Raw genomic sequence first — 20,110 nt, forward strand, 5'->3', positions numbered from 1 at the left:
AATTTAATGAGTTCTATATATCAAAAGATACATTTTGAACTATTTTCGATTTGTGTAGCTTATTTGACATGTTTTTTTTTCAATTTATTTTTAATTTTATCTATTTAATATGTCCTATATATATATATATATATATATATATATATATATATATATATATATATATATATATATATATATATATATATATATATATATATATATATATATATATATAAAACATATCTCAAATAAGTTCATTCATAACCAAATAAGCCAAAGTTGGTCTCATGAATTTGCCACTATAAATGTCTTGGTAAGATTTGTTTGTTTTCTCCGCTTAAGTGGATATTTTAATTTGACTCGACTTGCAATAGCATCCACAATATAAATGATTTTTGCTAGTTTTTTCATGAAAAAACTTAGTTTTTCTATATGATAAGAAAGTTTTTTCAAATAACTTATTGTGAGACTCTTATGTAATTGTTAATTTCTAATTGATAGAAAAGCTATGGGACCCACAAATTTATTGAGAAAACTCAAGCCAACAAGTTGTTAATTAGCAAGTTATTTGAAAAAACTCACACTATAGTTTGGGAAAATGACTCTTGAGGGTAATTAACTTTTGCGTTTGTACTCATTTGGTCCCTTTTATTTATTTATTTTTTGTATTCAATATACCATCGAACTTGTTGTTGGTGTTTACCATAGCCCTTTTGACCGGCTTTTGACCTGTGATAGCCGGTCAAAGGGTTATGGTGAACACAAACAACAAGTTCGATGGTATATTGAGTACAAAAAAAAAAAGGAAAGGGACCAAATGAGAACAAACGCAACAGTTGGTTACCCTCCTGATTCATTTTCTCTTTACTCATTTACAACAAATCCCACATCATCTCCTACTAATATTAATGACTTTATGAGATTCATTCTTGCTTCTCTTCAAAACATAACCTACGAAAGGACATTATTCATACATGTACAACTTTGTAATGCACTTGAATATTTATTAGGGGAATCTTGAATAAGTAGGCACATTTCATGACTACATTTACATTTCCAATCAAATGATTTATCGTATTATGGATTCTAGACAAGTCTACAAACAAGTGGAATCACAAGTGCTATGATTTTTTAGTTTACTTAGCTTTAAGATCGAACTCATGGGATAAGATAAAACATCAATATGTACAATATTATGGTGATGTGTCTACAAAAGCAGCATGATATTATACATATTGATGCTGTATCTTATCCCATGAGTTCGATCTTAAAGCTAAGTAAACTCCAAAATCACAGCACTTGTGATTCCACTCGTTTGTAGACTTGTCTAGAATCCATGATACGATAAATCATTTGATTGCAAATGTAAATGTAGTCATGAAATGCGCCTACTTATTCAAGATTCCCCTAATAAATATTCAAGTGTATTACAAAGTTGTACATGTATGAATAATGTCCTTTCGTAGGTTATGTTTTGAAGAGAAGCAAGAATGAATCTCATAAAGTCATTAATATTAGTAGGAGATGATGTGAGATTTGTTGTAAATGAGTAAAGAGAAAATGAATCAGGAGGGTAACCAACTGTTGCGTTTGTTCTCATTTGGTCCCTTTCCTTTTTTTTTGTACTCAATATACCATCGAACTTGTGGTTTGTGTTCACCATAACCCTTTGACCGGCTATCACAGGTCAAAAGCCGGTCAAAAGGGCTATGGTAAACACTAACAACAAGTTCGATGGTATACTGAATACAAAAAAAAAAAAAAAAAAAAAGGGACCAAATGAGTACAAACGCAAAAGTTAATTACCCTCAAAAATCATTTTCCCCTATAGTTTTTTCAAATTTTATGAGTTTTTCACAAAAACTTCTATTAGGGAAGAGGGAATCCTTTCCTCCCAACCCACTTAACCCAATATCACATCATCTTTTTTCCTTTTTTCTTTCTTCCATATTTCTCAACTCACAACTATGAAAACCCTATCTTTCTCAACTCATTCAACCCACTTGCTACATCGTTCTTTTTTTATTTAATTTAATTAGAAAATATAAATTAAAATAAAACATAATATTTTTCATTTAAATGAATTATAAAGTATTCATTTTAATATAGTTATACAAAATTATATTAAAAAGTAAAGTAAAAAAAAAACATGAAGGCGCATGCATGATGTGGAATTGCATATTGAATACGGAATACTAGCGGGTTTCTAAAGCCGTTCAATCAAATAAGTGTTAAAACCCATTGAAACCATTTCTACTAGGAACCAAATGTCGGTGGTACCATCGGTACCTAAGCTTCAAAACCTCACAATACCTTCCAAGAGTCGTTCCCATTGAACCCACCGAATCTACTGCCACATCAATTTTTCTTTTTTATTTTTCTTCATCTTTCCGAACCCACAACACACGGAAATCCTATCTTTCTCAACCCACTCAACCCACTCAATTAAAAAAATATATACAAAATAATCAAGGTAAAATCTTAATTAGCAATAGAGTTACCGCCGGTACTACTCCCTCTTCGGTAGGTTGTTTAATTGGTTTCACGAACCAATTTCATCCTCTCTCTCATTTTCTCTTGTATCATATGTTTTAAGACTTGTACCTTAGTTGCTTAGTATTTTTTTAATTGAGTGGGTTGAAAAAGATAGGATTTTTATGTGTTGTGGATTCGAAAAGATGAAGAAAAATCAAAGAGAAAAGTTGGTGTGGCAGTAGATTCAGTGGGAACGACTCTCTCCTCCCTTACTTTAAGTTAGGATTAACTTATTAAACATTGTCAAGATTAAGTGCATACCTATTTGTCCTAAATACAAATTTAAAATTATACTAAAAGTGTTATCCTTTGTAGAAGAGCATTGATACAAGAGAAAGCACAAAAAAAGAGTTTTAAAACTTTTATAAAGTATATAACTACCATCCTTTTCATTTCACGAGAAGATATGAGATTCTTAAACAGTTAAAGTTTTGTTATTCTTTCTTTTTCTTTTTCTCTTTTTAGTATAAATCCAAAACCTATTTTTCTTTCGTTATCAAGTCGTTGTAGTTCTTTCTACTTTCTACCTCTTTTAAGCATTCTAGTTCTGTTATCACACTATTTATATTATTATGTTTATTTCTGCTTTAGAAATTGTTCAAACGATCTTTAGGTTAAAAAAGTTGAAAACGAATTATCTATCCCTCATGACACATATAGTTGCAAATTTAGTCAAAATTTTACTGTGTTATGTGAATTTGATCGAGTAGAACCAATTTGAGTTGGAATATAAATATGAGCTCAAAGAATATAACAAATCAGAGTTCATAGCCAATTTGGTCTATTTGTTTAATTTTTTTTAGGTAAGTTTAGATATACATAGACTAATAAAAGTATATGATAAACAGGTGGGAATTTTCACCACAAGGTTTTGATGCGGAAAGCCAGAAACATGAATCAACCATATTTGTGGAACAAATTTGATGAGGAATTTGGCCGAGAAATCCACTTGCCTTGTGGCCTTTTTCTTTTTTTGATGAATACATACGAAATGAAGATGACCACGTGGAAATGAATAAATAATGAAATCACCAGAGGCTGGCTACTTGACAAAATAGAATCATTTGGTGTTGAATGATTCTAACATTTTAATTATTAAGAGAATTTATGGTTACTTAGGGTATATTCGGTATGTAGCGTTTGGGAGCTTCTAACTTCTATCTTTTAAAAAAACGTTAGTAAATAAGAAAACACCTCGTTCGGCAACAGGGGCATTTAGCTTTTAACCTAAACAAAACGCTACAAAATCAAATGCTACATGGAGTAACTTTCAACAAAACGCTCCAAAATCAACCTCTACCCGCTACTGTTTGCCAAACACGTCCTTAACCATTCAGAGACTTTTGATTCGTTAGGAGGTAGTTTAGAGGTGGTATCACGCATATGAAATGTTGACATGTTAGCTCTGAATGGTTCCATCTAGTGATTATCAAATGATAAGAGCCCCTAAGTCACAATACACACTTTGTTTTAAGTGGTCAAAGTCAAAATTAACATGTTCCCTTGTTTGAGTATGTATGCCACTAAGAATCCAAACATCTCCACATTGACGAACATACTAAAACTCCACTCATTCTTCAAATCTATAACAATTTTTCAAGTGAAAAAATATAAAACTCTTGACTACCCACAAAATTGAAAACTTGGACAAACAGCTCACATCTATTGGATAATTATATATTGTATAGATTGTTTATTATGTTATGTATATATGTATATTCTAGACTCCAAATGTAACACCGAAAATTTCAAACAAATTTTTCAATTTTTATAAAACGTAATTCCATCGATATTCATAAAAACAACCATTTTAATTATCCAACAAAACAGTACAAAATCCCAAGATCATAATATCAAGCTCCGAACGTGTGTGTATACGGATCAAGCCGGCGCCTTCCCGCGGTCGTCACTAGTACCTGAAACAAATAACATCAACACTGTAAGCACAAGGCTTAGTGAGTTCCCCAAAATACCACATATAACACATATTAGCCACTCTAGGCTATAACTCTGTGGGTCCGTGCACCCAAACTCTGTGAACCCTCAGGTTCTAGCTCTGATAAACATGCACCACATAAATCACTTAGAAATCATGCAGTACAACACACGACATACATAGCATACAAATACTCTATCACATAACTCTGGTTACCTACTCAAGGTAAAGTATAGTGAGAAGACTCACCTCGCGTGTCTCGGTAAATCGTAAACCTGAAATCGCTAATCACTCGATCTGCCGAGCTGTAGTCCCCCTATAGCACAATACATCTCTAATTAACACTTTCCCAACTAGGGTTGACCATAATATAACAAGTCAATCCAGGTCAACGGTCAACGGTCAACTTTGACCGGACTCGGCGAGTGCGCTATAGCGACTCGGCGAGTCTGAGCGTATACCCCAATTTCCCTGGAATCCTCCCCTGACACGTCGAGCATTCACTCAACTCGACGAGTTCCACCTGGCACGAGTTGTGGGGCCACCACGACTCAACTCGCCGAGTCTCTAGAACAACTCGGCGAGTCCAGTTTGACTCAGTCCACCTGTCCATTCTGGCTCCCCCTTGACTCACTGAGTCCACCCTCCCCAACTCGGCGAGGCCACTCACTGTGTGGTCGGGCAACATTCATGCTACTTGCCGAGTCTGTTCTTCAGACTCGGCGAGTCCGTGCCATGCACTGACTCAATCTTGCTCTAAAGGTCAGATCCAGTCCATTAGTCCATAGATCCAGTCCCTCCAAGCTCATTTAGCACGTAAAGTTACAATCTTGATGCACATACAACCTCTATATGACCATTTATGATGTTTTTGACTCATTTACTACAACACAAGGTCATGGACTCCATTGTCATACATAAAGCTTGATGGGTGAGGCTCTCTGGACCTCTATGGGTCCAGATTCATAACCTCAACTCAAGGAGGGAACCAATGGGCACCAAATCATCCCATAAATGACCATCATAAGCCCTAAATTGCATAATGCTTCACCAAACAGAAAATAGTCCGAGATCATACCTCTAGAGTGATGATCTAAGCTCCAAATCTACGAAATAGCAACCTCCTTTGCTTCCTCTTGCCTAGAGTCTCCTTCTTCTTGCTAAATAACACACACAAGGTCAAGAAATGCTCCTTTCTCTTCACAAATCGCTCAAGAACACAAGGGTCTCTCACTGAGGGTTGGGTGAGCACAAATGACGGCCATAAGGCCCTTTAAATAGGCCTCAAACCCGGAAATTTAGGGTTTCATTGCACAACGCAGACTTGCCGAGTCCATATCCTGGACTCGCCGAGTCCAGGCACGCTCCATTGTCCAAATCCGCGTCCCTACTCGGCGAGTCTGAGCTCCAACTCGCCGAGTCCCCCTCACAATACCACAAAATTAAATTTACAAGATACCTGGTAAAAATCCGGATGTTACACCAAAGTTCGATGGTTACAGGGAGGTTGTCATGAATGAAGCCCATAAAACTTGATACTATGTTCACCCAGGTTCAGATAAGATGTATCTAGATCTCAAGAGACTCTATTGGTGGCCAAACATGAAAGCTGAAATTGCTACCTACGTGGGCAAGTGCCTAACTTACGCCAAGGTGAAGGTAGAATATAAAAGCCCTCAGGTTTACTTCAACAGCCAGAAATACCTGAGTGGAAGTGGGAACGAATTACAATGGACTTCATCACCAATTGCCTAAAACCCCGAGTGGTCATGACACTATTTGGGTAATCGTTGATAGACTGACAAAGTCCGCACACTTCTTGCCCATCAAAGAGACTGACAGAATGGAGAAGCTAACTAGAACTTACATCCGAGAGGTAGTACGACTGCACGGTGTGCCTATATCTATTATCTCGGATAGAGATAGTAGATTCACTTCATGATTTTGGCTGTCCCTACAGAAGGCTCTTGGAACTAAGCTGGACATGAGCACAACTTATCATCCTCAAACTGACGGGCAAAGTGAGAGAACCATTTAAACACTAGAGGACATGCTGAGGGACTGTGTGATCGACTTTAATAAAGGGAAATTCCATGATAGCACTCTCACTGGTCCAGAAATCATCCGAGAAACCACAGAAAAGATCGTACAAATCCGAGAACGGATGAAAGCCTCAAGAAATAGACAAAAGAGCTATGCAGACAGGAGACGAAAACCTTTGGAATTCCAGGTTGGTGACCACGTTCTGTTGAAGGTATCACCCTAGAAAGGCTTAATACGCTTCGGAAAGAATGGAAAGCTAAATCCAAGATACATTGAGCCATTTGAGATCCTCACTAGGATCGACCTCGTAGCTTAGAAAAAACTTCGTTTACCACAAGAACTTAATAACGTACACCCTGTCTTCCACATGTCAAATCTAAAGAAGTGTCTATCGGACGATACTCTCGTGATTCCACTCAATGAGATCGAGATAAATGAGAGTCTTAACTTCGTGTAAGAACTAGTAAAGATCATGGATAGGTAAGTCAAACAAACGAAACAAAGTCGCATACCAATAGTAAAGGTTCGTTGAAATGCCAAGCGTGGACTTGAATTCAATTGGGAGCGAGAAGACCAGATGCAACAGAAGTACCCGCATCTTTTCCCTAATCCATAATATATTCGCTATAGAAAGAATTTCGGGACAAAATTCCCTCTAACGAGGGAATAATGTAACAACCCGTTCTTTCGAGTCGATAGAAGTCAATGAAATTCACACTAGTTCAATCAAAGCTTACACTAGATCAAACAAAGAGTTGCACTTATTCATACCTAAGCCTAATACTTAGCTTAAACCCTAACCTAGTACAAGTGAAAACACAATGCAACCCTTGCTGTATTGTATCCTCTATTGCCTTAATGATATGTTTACAAGTTGAGAACTAAACAAGGTTTGAAACCTAGTTGACTATGTTAGTATAAAGTAATATAAATCAAAAGAAAAAGGTCTGTAATATAAATAAACACCATATATTGGTGAATTCGGTCAAGTATTCAAGGAAACAAAGAGAATTCGGTTTTAGTAATTTATCCTAATTGTTGTTTTCGGCCACCACTTTCAAACCAAGGAGAATTCAGTCTTGGCATGAACGGATTCACAAAGATAAGGCCAATAAGGACCAAATTACTTAAGTTCATGGCCCATTAAGACCGAATTCCCAATGTTATATATATATATATATATATATATATATATATATATATATATATATATATATATATATATATATATATATGTGTGTGTGTGTGTGTGTGTGTGTGTGTGTGTGTGTGTGTGTGTGCTCAACCGAATTCGACTTCATTTTTCACTTTTTCACACCGAATCTTTGCCAATTTTTCTCTCAAAACTCATAAGTTTTTGGCCCAGAGTCCTTCAAATCTCCATAACTTTATCAAGAACACACCTAAAACACCACGAACACCAAGAAGATTCAACAAGATCTTCAAATCTTCAAGCCAGGACCAAAATCAACCCCACCCCCCACTGAAAACCCATTTTTCCCACCGAAATCACACTTAAACATTTCCAATTATTCCAAATTAATTTTGTAAGTATTATTTACATAATAAATTATTTAACTCATTATTTAAATTAATTTATAATTAATTTAAATACGACGTCAAATATAACTATTTTTAGGATAACGTTATTCGTGCATACGCTTACCCGACGATCGTCTCTACAACTCACTAACTCCAGTTAACGCACATTTGAGGTGAGTTTATAACCCTAACTTTTCACTATTTTTAACATTTTCAGTGGGGGGAATACAAGTAAAACACAAGGGTTTTTTGTGTTTTTATACAAACGCTTCAAAGCTTTGCAATTTATTTAAAATGAGTAATCACTACATTTTGTAAAAATAGTTAGATATTTTTAACCCTTTTATAACATGTCGAGTATAATGGTAGCTTTTAAAATACTACCAAAAATTGCAAAGTTTTCAATACAATACATAATATACAATCAAAATATAATCGATATAGTTTGGGAGCATTAGACTACTTTTACAGAATTCAATACACGAAACGAGAACATACATACAAACTATAATAGGTATAGTTTGGGACACAAACTGTTTTACTATTTCAAGAACTTTACAGAAACGAACACATATAAGCTATGGTAGATATAGTTTATGGTATACAATACTATTTTCCGAATACAAGAGTACAATACTAAATAATAATTTAAGTATAATTATTTTTACTCTACAAGTTATACATATAGTTTCAAGTACAAGAAAACACTACAACACTACACATAAACTAGTTAATATAGGTAGGGATGGGCATCAGAACAGGGTACCCACTTTAGGAACCGGAACTGCCATGGAGCCGCCGGTTCTGGAGCCGAAACTGCCTTAAGTGGTTCCGGTTCTGGTTCCCAGAGTTTTGGAACCGCATTATGCGGTTCCGGTTCCAGTTCTTAGTTTTTTGGAACCGCTAACCGCTGGGTAACCATCGGTATATATATATATATATATATATATATATATATATATATATATATATATATATATATATATAGTAATTTAAATGACTTACACAATTATGAAAGGCTTATTGAGTAATTTGATTTGTTATTATGTAATTGTTACTGTGATGTTAATTAATTAGTTTCAAATTTAATATCAAACTGATGTCTGCACGCAAAAAATGTTAGTACGTCTGCATGTTTTCTATCTAAATGGGTTACACATGCTTTTTAGAGTTATGCTACAATTATCGGTCAATTCTTACTTCTTGATGTTTAATGAATGACTAGTTTAATTTTATTGATAATTATTTTTTTTGTAAGTATGCAAAATATATAGGTTTTTTAAGATATAAAAAGTCTAAAAATCTAACGAACCGGGTACCCGATTTTGGAACCGTTACCCTCCGGTTCCGATTCCGGTTCCAATATTTTAGGAACCGGTATCACAGTTCCGGTTCCAACTTTCTAGGAACTTCCGGTTCCAGTTCCGGTTCAGGTTCCAGTCAAATATGACGGGTACCCACCTATGCTCACCCCTAAATACAGGGTTTTGAGGCACTACTTCAATTATATCCGCCAGTGTATGTAACTAAATCCTATACAATATAACCATAGTCTCCTGGAGGAAGAACATGATATTTGTGTATAGATCTATATGGGATTGACAATCTCACACTTAAACTGTTAGCTATAGTTAGGCCGACAGGCCTGGGGTGACAAATGTTATAACCTTCAGACACCTGAAGAATGTCTATGAGGTCACTAGGTCATATCAAGCATGGTTATATGAAACTCGCAATAATATAACTAACACGTATGTTTACGGGATTAACTCTACTTCAATGGTTTTATTATAATTAAGAAAACTATAATACACTACTTAGACTACAGTTGGTAGTAACCATGCATTCATACAAGGCTTTTCATGCAAACACTACTTCGGTACACTACTTTACACTACAGTTAGTGATTGCCAGACATTCATACCAAGGTCTTTTATACAAACGCTATACAGTAAACTACTTTCACTACAACTGGTGGTATCCAGGTATATATACAAGTGTTTTTCATACAAATGCAGATACAATACACTGTTTTCTAACACAAAGTACACTAATACAATATACAAATTCAAGGAAAATACATGATTACATTACATTCACTATAGAAAGTATTGGATTTTCGTGAGAGGCACACTAGTATTTTCAAAGTACAAAGACAAGTTTTCCAGCATTAATACATACTTAAGAACTCACCAACTCAAATGTTGATACACTTTCAAAATTACTTGTACATTCAGGGAACCGATAGATAGTTACACCCGCAAGATTTTGAGAAGACGGAGCTTACTAGAGTCATGTCTTTATACTTTTGTTATACACTATGAAGTCATACAAACTATATATTGAACAGATGTAAATACTTCACTTTATCAATGTAAAGTTTGCGTTTGCTTTGATTCCTAGTATACAATTATTGTGATACTGTACATGACATCCTCCACCCCCCGAATGTTTCCGCCGTTCCAGTTTGAGGGTGTGACATCCCCATATTCCAATGAATCGATTTTCAGTAAGTAGTATCTCAGTGGAACTAACACACCTTGTGTCACTTGTAATGCATATGCGTTTAAGTTTTCAAACCCTTATCATAATAATGGTCATATATGTTGAGAATGTGTGCAAAGAATAAAAATTTAATTTTACTCCTAATTGCATATTGACTCATGGTCAAATCTTAGCACTACTCAGTTTTTGTACTCATGGAGGTTCATCTGCAGTGACTCCAGAACATGATGCAAAAGCCTCATGTTTGCAGTGGATGATTAGTCAGTGCGCAAAAGTTGGCCAGAAAATCCTCGTTACAGAAGTTCTCTTTCAAAAAAGAAAGAATATATGGGCCACACATATTAAAGAACAATATAAATAAAGAAACAAATATTAGTCGAAAAAATTTATTATTCACTAACAAAATAAGTAATGAAATAATAGTTGTTTATTATATAATGGTAAAAACAAAACAGCTAGATAAAATGTTTATTTATACAAAAAATAATTAAAAAAGTTTGTTTAATTAAACGACTACATAAATTTATTAAGGAGTTAATTAGTTAAGATGTTTTAGAGGTCCAAATTAAATATCCTTATACTTTTTTTCCTACTTATCTTCCTATACATGTAAAATGATGACAAGTAAAACAGTTATCATCAAAGTAGGAGGATAGTTAATTTCTCGGGTATTTAATTTCTCTAAATGAGTATAAAGATAAGTAGGAAAAAAAAGATAAGTATGAAGAAAAGTAGGAGGATAGTTAATTTCTCGGGTATTTAATTTCTCTAAATGTATTTAAGGGAGCATTTAGATCATAATCAATATGTAAGCAAAAATAGTCAAAACCTTAAAAGTTATTTCCTTCTGCTCCTTGTAATGTGCCAATATATATATATATATATATATATATATATATATATATATATATATATATATATATATATATATATATATATATATATATATATCCCTCTCTTTCGTCGTGTGGATGAATTTAAAGTAAGCAAGAAGGAAGAACAACTTGATCAATTACCTCCTATGTGTGGATACTTGTAAACATTACATGTTCTTGGTAATTTTTCTCGTAGATCAAAATACCATTACATCGTTAATGTTGTAATTTTTAAAACACTATGGTTAGTTATTATCTAATTATTTTTTACTTTTGTTAATGGATCTGAGAATATTAAAAGGGTAGTGATCCATACACGACAATTTTTGGTCATACATGACAATTTGTGTTTATATAAAACACAAATTGTTTTGTATGGCTAAAAACTGATGTGTACGAATCAACACCCATATTAAAAGAATTTCAATTGTAATTTTAGCTTTCATTGTGCATGATTGCAATGGATATGAGAATATTAAAATTTCAATTGTAATTTTAGCTTACATTGTGCATGATTGCAAAACTCTTGTGTGATCATAAATCCTTATCACGAAACTTGATAAACTCACTCCCATAGTCCCATAACTATGGGTGTTTGAATCAAGTTTAGTCATTAGTCTTATACTCAAATAACAACTCCCTCTTTGAGGTTTTCCATTTAACAACCTATGTGCATGATTTTGTGACTCCACCTTAATATGTTGCTTGATCATAAAGAGATTCCAAATTCCAAAAAAAATCCAAAACAAAGACAATTCAATGATATGAAAATATAAACGAACTTTCATTTTTAAATATTAATTTCAAACTTTTCTTAGAAAAAACACACATTCCATTGTGAATTCATAATTGTTGTTGTCCTTGATACTGATCTAGTAACCCACATATAGTTTCACTCCTCGTGTCGATTGAAGAACATACAATCAATAACCACATCGAGAATTCACTACGATTGATTTTTTTCCTAAGATCTATAATCTTATGTCGATCACATCACCTCAAGAAAAGAAAAATGCTTGAAATTAATAAAAAAACCTAGAACATTTTTATTACTTTAATCACGCCTGAAGAACACATCACCTCAAGAACACATGACACATTCGCATATTCCTACGATATCCATCCAATCATATCTAATTTTGGTATTTTTATCTGTTTCTTTCCTATTTTGTTTCGTTGAACGTTGTTGTTTGCCCCACATGCGACGTTTTAATAATCCCATACATGTATGCATCATTTTGTGAACAATTAATCAATATACCTAATCTAGAATTTTAACAAACACATGGAGAACATATTACACAAAGAAAAAAAAAAATCTCTATACCCCAAACGTATCTACAAAAGACCTTTGAACTTTGTGGTTTGTCCCCATGGATGCAAAAGTAGGTTTGATTCATAGCACATGTCCAAAACACATGTGAAATCTCACGAAAAAAGAAACAATTATGTGAAGGGGAATGTTAGGCATGTGAAGTTTGTCTATTGATTGATTATTATTAGTGTGGACACAGATAGGATATTTCATCATCTTCCTCTTGAATTATCCCCACCCACTTTTCCTTCAAATATTGCCGTTATAAAATTTAAACAAAAGTGCTTTCATTCTCTAGTAATTAATCAAGAATTTGGTTGTCTTTATTCGTCGTTTCTTTTTGTCAATAGCCTAAATGGGAAAAAGCAAATAGGGGATTACGTAAAAGTTCAAACCCTAGTATACCATGTAAAGATTTTCATTTTCATAATATAATATAACTCTCAAAGTAAAAAATATGTAGAAATAAGCCCAATAAAAAGAACTACGATTTACCTTTGGTAGATTTGCATTTTGTATATCCATTGATAGGCCCATTGATTAGAAGACAGACTGGAGTCGACTGGAGTTATATGTTATTATCTTATAACTTATAAGCCACTAGTTTTCATGATTCATTCATTCATCTTTCATCAGTCATCACCACTCTACTCATCATACACTGATTCTTTTGATTATTTTGTACTGAAGTAAGAAGAAACGTCCAAGAATCAAACACTTCTGTTACTTCTTTTACTGTTGTCACTCTCCCCACCTTTCAATCATACACATAACCAAAACCTCATCCATCTTCTCCACCTCTTTCATCCATGGAAGATTCGAAGCTTGCTAGACTATTTACTGGTAATGTGGTGTTTAAATTCTTGTGTGTTTTCCCCCAATTTTACATTTGTATTGATTTTTGGTACTTGTTTCGTGTAGGGTTTTTATTGCCTGTGTTGGTGGCTTCGGTAGGGATAAACTATGGACAGATCGCTAACAATCTTCCTTCACCGGAGCATGTGGTTCCGTTGGTAAAAGCCATTGGTGCCACTAGAGTGAAGCTCTATGATGCTGATCCTAAAGTGCTGAAAGCTTTTGCAAACACTGGGGTTGAGTTTATTGTGGGGTTAGGTAATGAGTACCTTTCGAAGATGACAGATCCAGCTAATGCTCAAGCTTGGGTGAAGGCTAATGTTCAGTGTTACCTCCCGGCGACTAAAATCACCTCCATTGCTGTCGGAAATGAAGTATTGACTTTCAATGATACTTCTCTGTCTGGATGTTTGCTTCCGGCGATGCAGAGTGTACATACTGTTCTTGTGAACCTGAAATTAGACAGTCAGGTTACTGTTACCACTGCACATTCTGTTGCTATTCTTCAATCTTCGTATCCGCCGTCGACGGGAGCTTTCCGGCAAGATCTGAAAGGATGTATCTCTCCGATCTTAGATTTCCTCTCGAAAACGTGCTCTCCATTCCTTATCAATGCTTATCCGTTCTTCGCGTACAAAGCTGATCCGAAGCAAGTTTCGCTTGATTTTGTTCTGTTTCAACCTAATGCTGGAATCGTTGATCCAGGTACCAAATTGCATTACGATAACATGTTATTCGCTCAGATCGATGCGGTCTACGCCGCTCTATCCTCCCTAGGTTACAAGAAGCTCCCGGTTCAGATCTCGGAGACTGGATGGCCGTCGAAAGGAGACGAAGATGAAATTGGAGCGTCACCGGAAAACGCGAAAAAATACAACGGAAACCTCTTGAAGCTAATCAATCAGAAGAAAGGAACTCCGGCGAGACCTAATTCCGATTTAAACATCTTCGTGTTTGCTATGTTCAACGAGAACATGAAACCTGGACCGACATCGGAAAGGAACTACGGCTTATTTAAACCCGACGGAACTCCGTCATATGGTTTAGGATTCTCCGGAATCGCGGTTTCCAGTGGCAATTCCACAAGCACAGGTAGTGGTAGTAGTAGTAGCAGCAGCAGCTCCGGAACGAATGGACCTTCGATATATTTATCGCCGCCGGCGAACTCATCGAGTGGATACCTAGCTATTTCGTCGTCGACGGTGAGTTTACCTTTTTCCCACTTTTTCAGGGTAATTATTTTGCTAACGTGCGCATATTACCGTTTGTGTTAATCCACGTAGACAGTTCACTGTTCACGAAGTGCACCCTTCAATGACGGACGTTGCACTTCGAAGTTTGAACCATGTCTCAGCTTTTCAAACTACGTCGTTTCGTGCCCCAATCAATCGGATAAAACCATAGATTTTTTTTTTTTACAATTTCAGTTAAATTATAAATACAAATATTGTCATTATCGTTGCTTATTCCGATCATTATCCAACCAAAAATGTCATATAAGTCTATATATGTATCCTTGTCATAAATTCTTTATATTGAAAATGGCATAAATGTATCCATCACATGTATCAAATAAAGTAAATGAATATCTTATAATAAAGTTTAAAATTAATAAAGTCATAACATTTTCTTTTACAGGAAAGATTTATTTGGAGCACGTGGGCAATGTTGGGCATGGGGTTCATCTCAATGGCAGCGTATTGAGAGGGAAGGAGATAACGTAACGTAATCGTAATGTATGTGGTGGTGTTGTTTTGTAGTTTGGAAATTCTTTAATTAAATATTATTCTTATTAATTATGGCGTCATCGTATATTTTAGAGGTGTTTTTTGTTGTTGTTGCTGCATGCTGATTCTTGGATACGATAGATCCGGATTGCTTTGTATTGGGAGTCTCAAAAGACACCAAACTTTCACCGAAAGATTAAAATGATGCGCCTTGCACTTGACTCCAAGAATATATATATATATATATATATATATATATATATATATATATATATATATATATATATATATATATATATATATATATATGGTCACATGAAGAAATTGTTTGTGTCTAAATATATAAAGTCGAGTTTGTCACATATGATTTCAGTGTAGCAAAAGTCGTGTACATATGGTCGTATAACTTATTATGTGTGTCTAATGTTTAACGTGTTTTAGCTTGCCAAAAGCTAATGTGTATAATCACATGTTATTTCTAGTACAATCATGTGACTATATGACTTTATAAAAGGCATGTCATGTCACAAATGTGTATCTAAATGATATGTATGGCTATAGTTTAGGTGATTATATGTGTCGAATATATTTATAACAGTCAAGCCGTGAAATATTCATGTGACTATTATTTAGAGAAAAAATGGGTAAAAAAGTTATTAAATTTGATATTAGTCATATAGAATGTTTGTGTGTCTAAATCATAAGACTATATATGGTCTCTGACATCCCAAAAATTACAAAATAAGTTTTTTCATTTAAAATAGATTAACCGATAAAACCCTTTTATTTTAGAACATGTTGCAACCTTGATTTGTTTGAAAGTTATATAATGCATGAGTAGCCACATAATGTACAAGTGCAAGGTAATCATTTATTGCCACTAACACAACGATACGTTGATTAATGTTATCTTTTGTTGAAGCATCATAGGAATCGACCCCTTCCTCGAATAAGCATTGCAGATCATCAACCAACGGTTCTAAAAAAACATGATAAACTTTCTTTTCATACGCTGTGATGCCTATTTCTTTTATTGACGTCAATCCCATCAACTGCTATTCCTAATCGTAGATTTCTTGGATCTTTAGCAAGTTGAGAGATTTTTTCATCTATGGTATTCCATGCATGTGAATACATGGTGTGACGTAAAACATCATTTTTTTCCCTCCTTGTCGCATTCCATCTTCAATCTTCTGAGATACTTTTGGTAGATGAAGCATTTCAAAACAGTGATACAAATTTTCTTTTTAAAAATCATGCATCCTATACATTAGATGTCTCAAAGTTAACCATGATACAAAATGTCAAATTATCAAAGTAAAAATAATCATAAGTGTGGAATCATGAGAGGAATGTTGTGTCATCACACCAGAACCTTCCCTTGCATACCTGAAGTACCTGAAACTATAAAAATAAACTATAAACATAAAGCTTACTAACTTTCTCTAAGTACCACATATCAAACATATAGTTAGGCCCAACCTTGTGGTATATTCCAACCCAAACATACAATAATGAGCCCAACCGTGAGGTTTCTTTCAACCCATCATATAGGGATGAGCATGCGACCTGTTGGACCGGACCAAACTGGAAAAAACCCGGAACCAGACCCGGATCGGACCGGACAATTATATTAGTGGGTCGGTTTTTAGGTTTTGTATTTACCACTAATTGGGTTTTGGGTTTGAAGTGGACCGTACCCGGAACATGGGATTTAACTCGGATTGGACCGAAAAGCATTTTCACCTTATATTCGTTTTATAGATATCAAGATAAATTTAAAAGTTTAAAATATATAGATATGATACTGAATTTTTTTTATATATATATATATATATATATATATATATATATATATATATATATATATATATATATATATATATATATATATATATATATATATATATATATATACTAAAAATATCTAAAGTTAGGAGCAATAAAGTTCCTAACGATTTGATAGAAACGGTTCCGTGATTATGGGTGATGTTGCAATTATATCTATTTTCTTTTACCTTCCAATTTTCCACAATACTTTGTAGCTTTGGTAGATTTCATGCCTCTGGTTTTGTTTGTTTTTTTGTTTTTTTTGTTTTTTTTTTCCTGTAAGTTCAAAGTTAAGAATAGTAAAATATCATGTTTTTTGTCAACTTTGATTCTCAGTATTTAGTTATTTTGATTTTTTTGATCCTTGCATCAAAAATTTTATATTTTTTAGGAACCTTTTAATATTCAAAGTTTAGCCACAAAACTTTATGGAATTGACAAATTTTTGTCCATTTTCTAAAAACTTGCTAACTCCAACCCCTTTAATTTTTTAGCTATTTTGACACTTTGGTCATTGCAGTTAAAAATTTTACATATATATTTTTTTTTTATAAAAAACACAAAAAATGGCCCGGGTAAAGGGTTTTTCCGCTAAAAGAGTCAACTAGTGAAACTCATGTTTCTTTTTAGTGTTTTCGTCCTTACATTTTCTATGTTTGTCATTTTCTTCTTTTGTTATATTTTTTCTATATTGGTCCACCTATTTAACCTTTTTATTTTTTTCTTGCCCTGTATTTATGTATCTCCGACTGTTTATCCGTATGAAAATAATCGAAAGTTAATCAAAAGAGTCAACAACGACGCCTATTAATCTATAAATAAAAACGACACTCAAATCAGACGCATACAGAGCGTGTGCAACATATCTAGTTAATATTTTTAAGCATTTATTGAATTGTTAATTAATGTTAGAAGAAAAAATAAAAAATATGAAAATAAAAGTTTATTGTTTTATTAATTAATATATAGATAATGTCGTTGAAATTGACATAAAGTCTCACCAAAATTGGATAAAATAGAAAAAAAAAAGTTTGCCTAAACATTCGTAATTTATTTAGTGTGACTATTTATGATTTATTTATTTTTTTTTAAGAATGGGCTCATCCATACAATCTACAACGACAATTACAATAAAAGAAAAAAAATCTTGTGTTTTTTAATACTGTAACATCCTGTTTCACGAAGTTTTTTAATTCCGGGATTGTGGACAATAAGTGAATCAAGTAAAGACATTGAGCTTTAAGGGAATATAGTTTAGATCCTATTGGATATTGATAATATTGGTTATGTGACCCAAGCCTGTTGTTTGTGTTGGAGTCAAAGGGGCAAAACAGGAAAAGTGATGTTTAAGACTTCTAGCATGAAATATGGATTTTTGTTCGGAAAGTTTTTAGTCCAAGATATTTAGATAATATTATGGAACTCTTCAATACCTCTTTGTGGATATAAAGAGCGTCAAAAACAGAGTTGGAATGAAGAAGTTGTGACCGTTTAAAGTTAAGACGGTTTTAGGTTAAGTCACGTACATTGGGCGTACGGGGAAGTACAATGGGCGCACTATGGCATCCCTAAGTACGCGGGGCGTACCAGAAGTATGTTGGACATACGCGATCATTGCCTAAACCTTATTTTTGTGATTTGAGACCTATTTAAGCTCCTTAACTTCCTAAACTCATTCCATTCTCAGCCTCCACCTCTCCCAAACCCTCCCTTGAAAACCCTAACTCTAGTTTGAGCCTTGTGAGTAAAAGAAGGTGTTCTTGAGTGCTTTGGAGTGATCTTGGTGCATCTTGGAGACGAATGATATCATTGGAGAAGTGTTGGTTGCATTGGAGCTTGTGGATCCAGACTTTGTTTACCTTGATCTTTCTTCTAGAGGTATAAAGCTTGAATCTTGAAGACACATTTGTTAGATCTAGCTAGTTTTGGATGTTTTGAGCTTTTAGTCACTTTAGTGCATAAAGTTTAGATCTTGAAAGTTTGTGACCTTGTTTTAGATAAAGTTTCCAACTTTATCCATCTAAACATCATTTTGATTCCGATCTAAAGGTTAGAAACTTGGATTAATGGATTAAATAACAAGGATGCACTTTTGGTCCCTTTGAAACTTAAAAGACTAGATATTGGTCTTTTGGACCATTCTAATAGATAAATTTGTAAACTTTATCCATTATGGAGCTATTAGGAAGCATAAAAATGTAGTCTTGAATTTTAGTTTCCTTTCATTAATGATCTAGGTTGTCTTAATGGTTTAAGTAGTTAGAGTTTTTGTGTTTGGGAACTTAATAGCCATGTAAGGCCATAAAGTTGCAAACTTTATGGTTAAGGACGTTATTTTAAGACTAGATATATAGGAAAAAGAGCTTAAGGATTAAGCTATTAATAAGAAGAAAAGACCCCATTGCATAAGTTGTGCATAACCTGATGGGTTTTATACAAACAATCCTATGTGTGCATGCAACCCTAATTGGATCTATGTTTTCACTATTAGACATACAACTTTATGAACACAAAAAGAAACTTAGCATGCATCTATAATTTTCAAAATTCACATATAAAAATAGAATACATACCTTTTGCTGCTATGTAGTAATAACAACTTGTTTCTTGAATCTCCGTGGCTTTTGAAAGCAAGTACCACAAGTGTAGTAGCTCTAATGGCTCACAAACACACTTGAGTAAGAGGATGAATATAAGAGAGATGATGGAGGGTGACAAGCTCACAAAATCGGCTCTACTAGAGTTTCTCCAAGGGTTTCCGATTTTGAGTGCCTTAGGGTGCTATTTATAGTTGAAGTCAACTAGGGTTTCAAGGTGGACACCCTAATCCCTTAGCTTAGGGCCTAAGGAAACCCATGGACTCCTTTCCTTAAGCCCTTGGATGAAAACTCCTAGATCTCTCTAGGACTTTCGGCCAAGCCTTAATAAAGGCGATCCAATGGGCCAAAGTCTCAACTATCAAATA

The 20,110-nt window shown here is 34.1% G+C and overlaps 1 protein-coding gene across 1 annotated transcript; it reads left to right on the forward strand.

The window, feature by feature from the left end:
• Nucleotides 1–13,345: 13,345 nt before the first annotated feature.
• LOC145000448 (glucan endo-1,3-beta-glucosidase 11-like) lies at nt 13,346–15,384 on the forward strand. The gene is made up of 3 exons (XM_078959675.1): nt 13,346–13,576; nt 13,655–14,790; nt 15,227–15,384. Exons 1-3 carry the CDS (start codon nt 13,543–13,545, stop codon nt 15,290–15,292), a joined length of 1,236 nt encoding a protein of 411 aa, XP_078815801.1. The 5' UTR covers nt 13,346–13,542; the 3' UTR covers nt 15,293–15,384.
• The last annotated feature ends 4,726 nt before the right edge of the window (nt 15,385–20,110 follow it).

Source organism: Lactuca saligna, chromosome 6, assembly GCF_052625555.1.
Source record: "Lactuca saligna cultivar CGN05327 chromosome 6, ASM5262555v1, whole genome shotgun sequence".
Taxonomy (NCBI): Eukaryota; Viridiplantae; Streptophyta; class Magnoliopsida; order Asterales; family Asteraceae; genus Lactuca; species Lactuca saligna.

Bases quoted from the DNA above. Each gene is read 5' to 3' on its own strand.
- LOC145000448 (XM_078959675.1), top strand. From the start codon at position 13,543: ATGGAAGATTCGAAGCTTGCTAGACTATTTACTG. The intron at 13,577-13,654 runs GTAATGTGGTGT...TGTTTCGTGTAG, and splicing joins GCTTGCTAGACTATTTACTG to GGTTTTTATTGCCTGTGTTG. The intron at 14,791-15,226 runs GTGAGTTTACCT...TTTCTTTTACAG, and splicing joins TAGCTATTTCGTCGTCGACG to GAAAGATTTATTTGGAGCAC.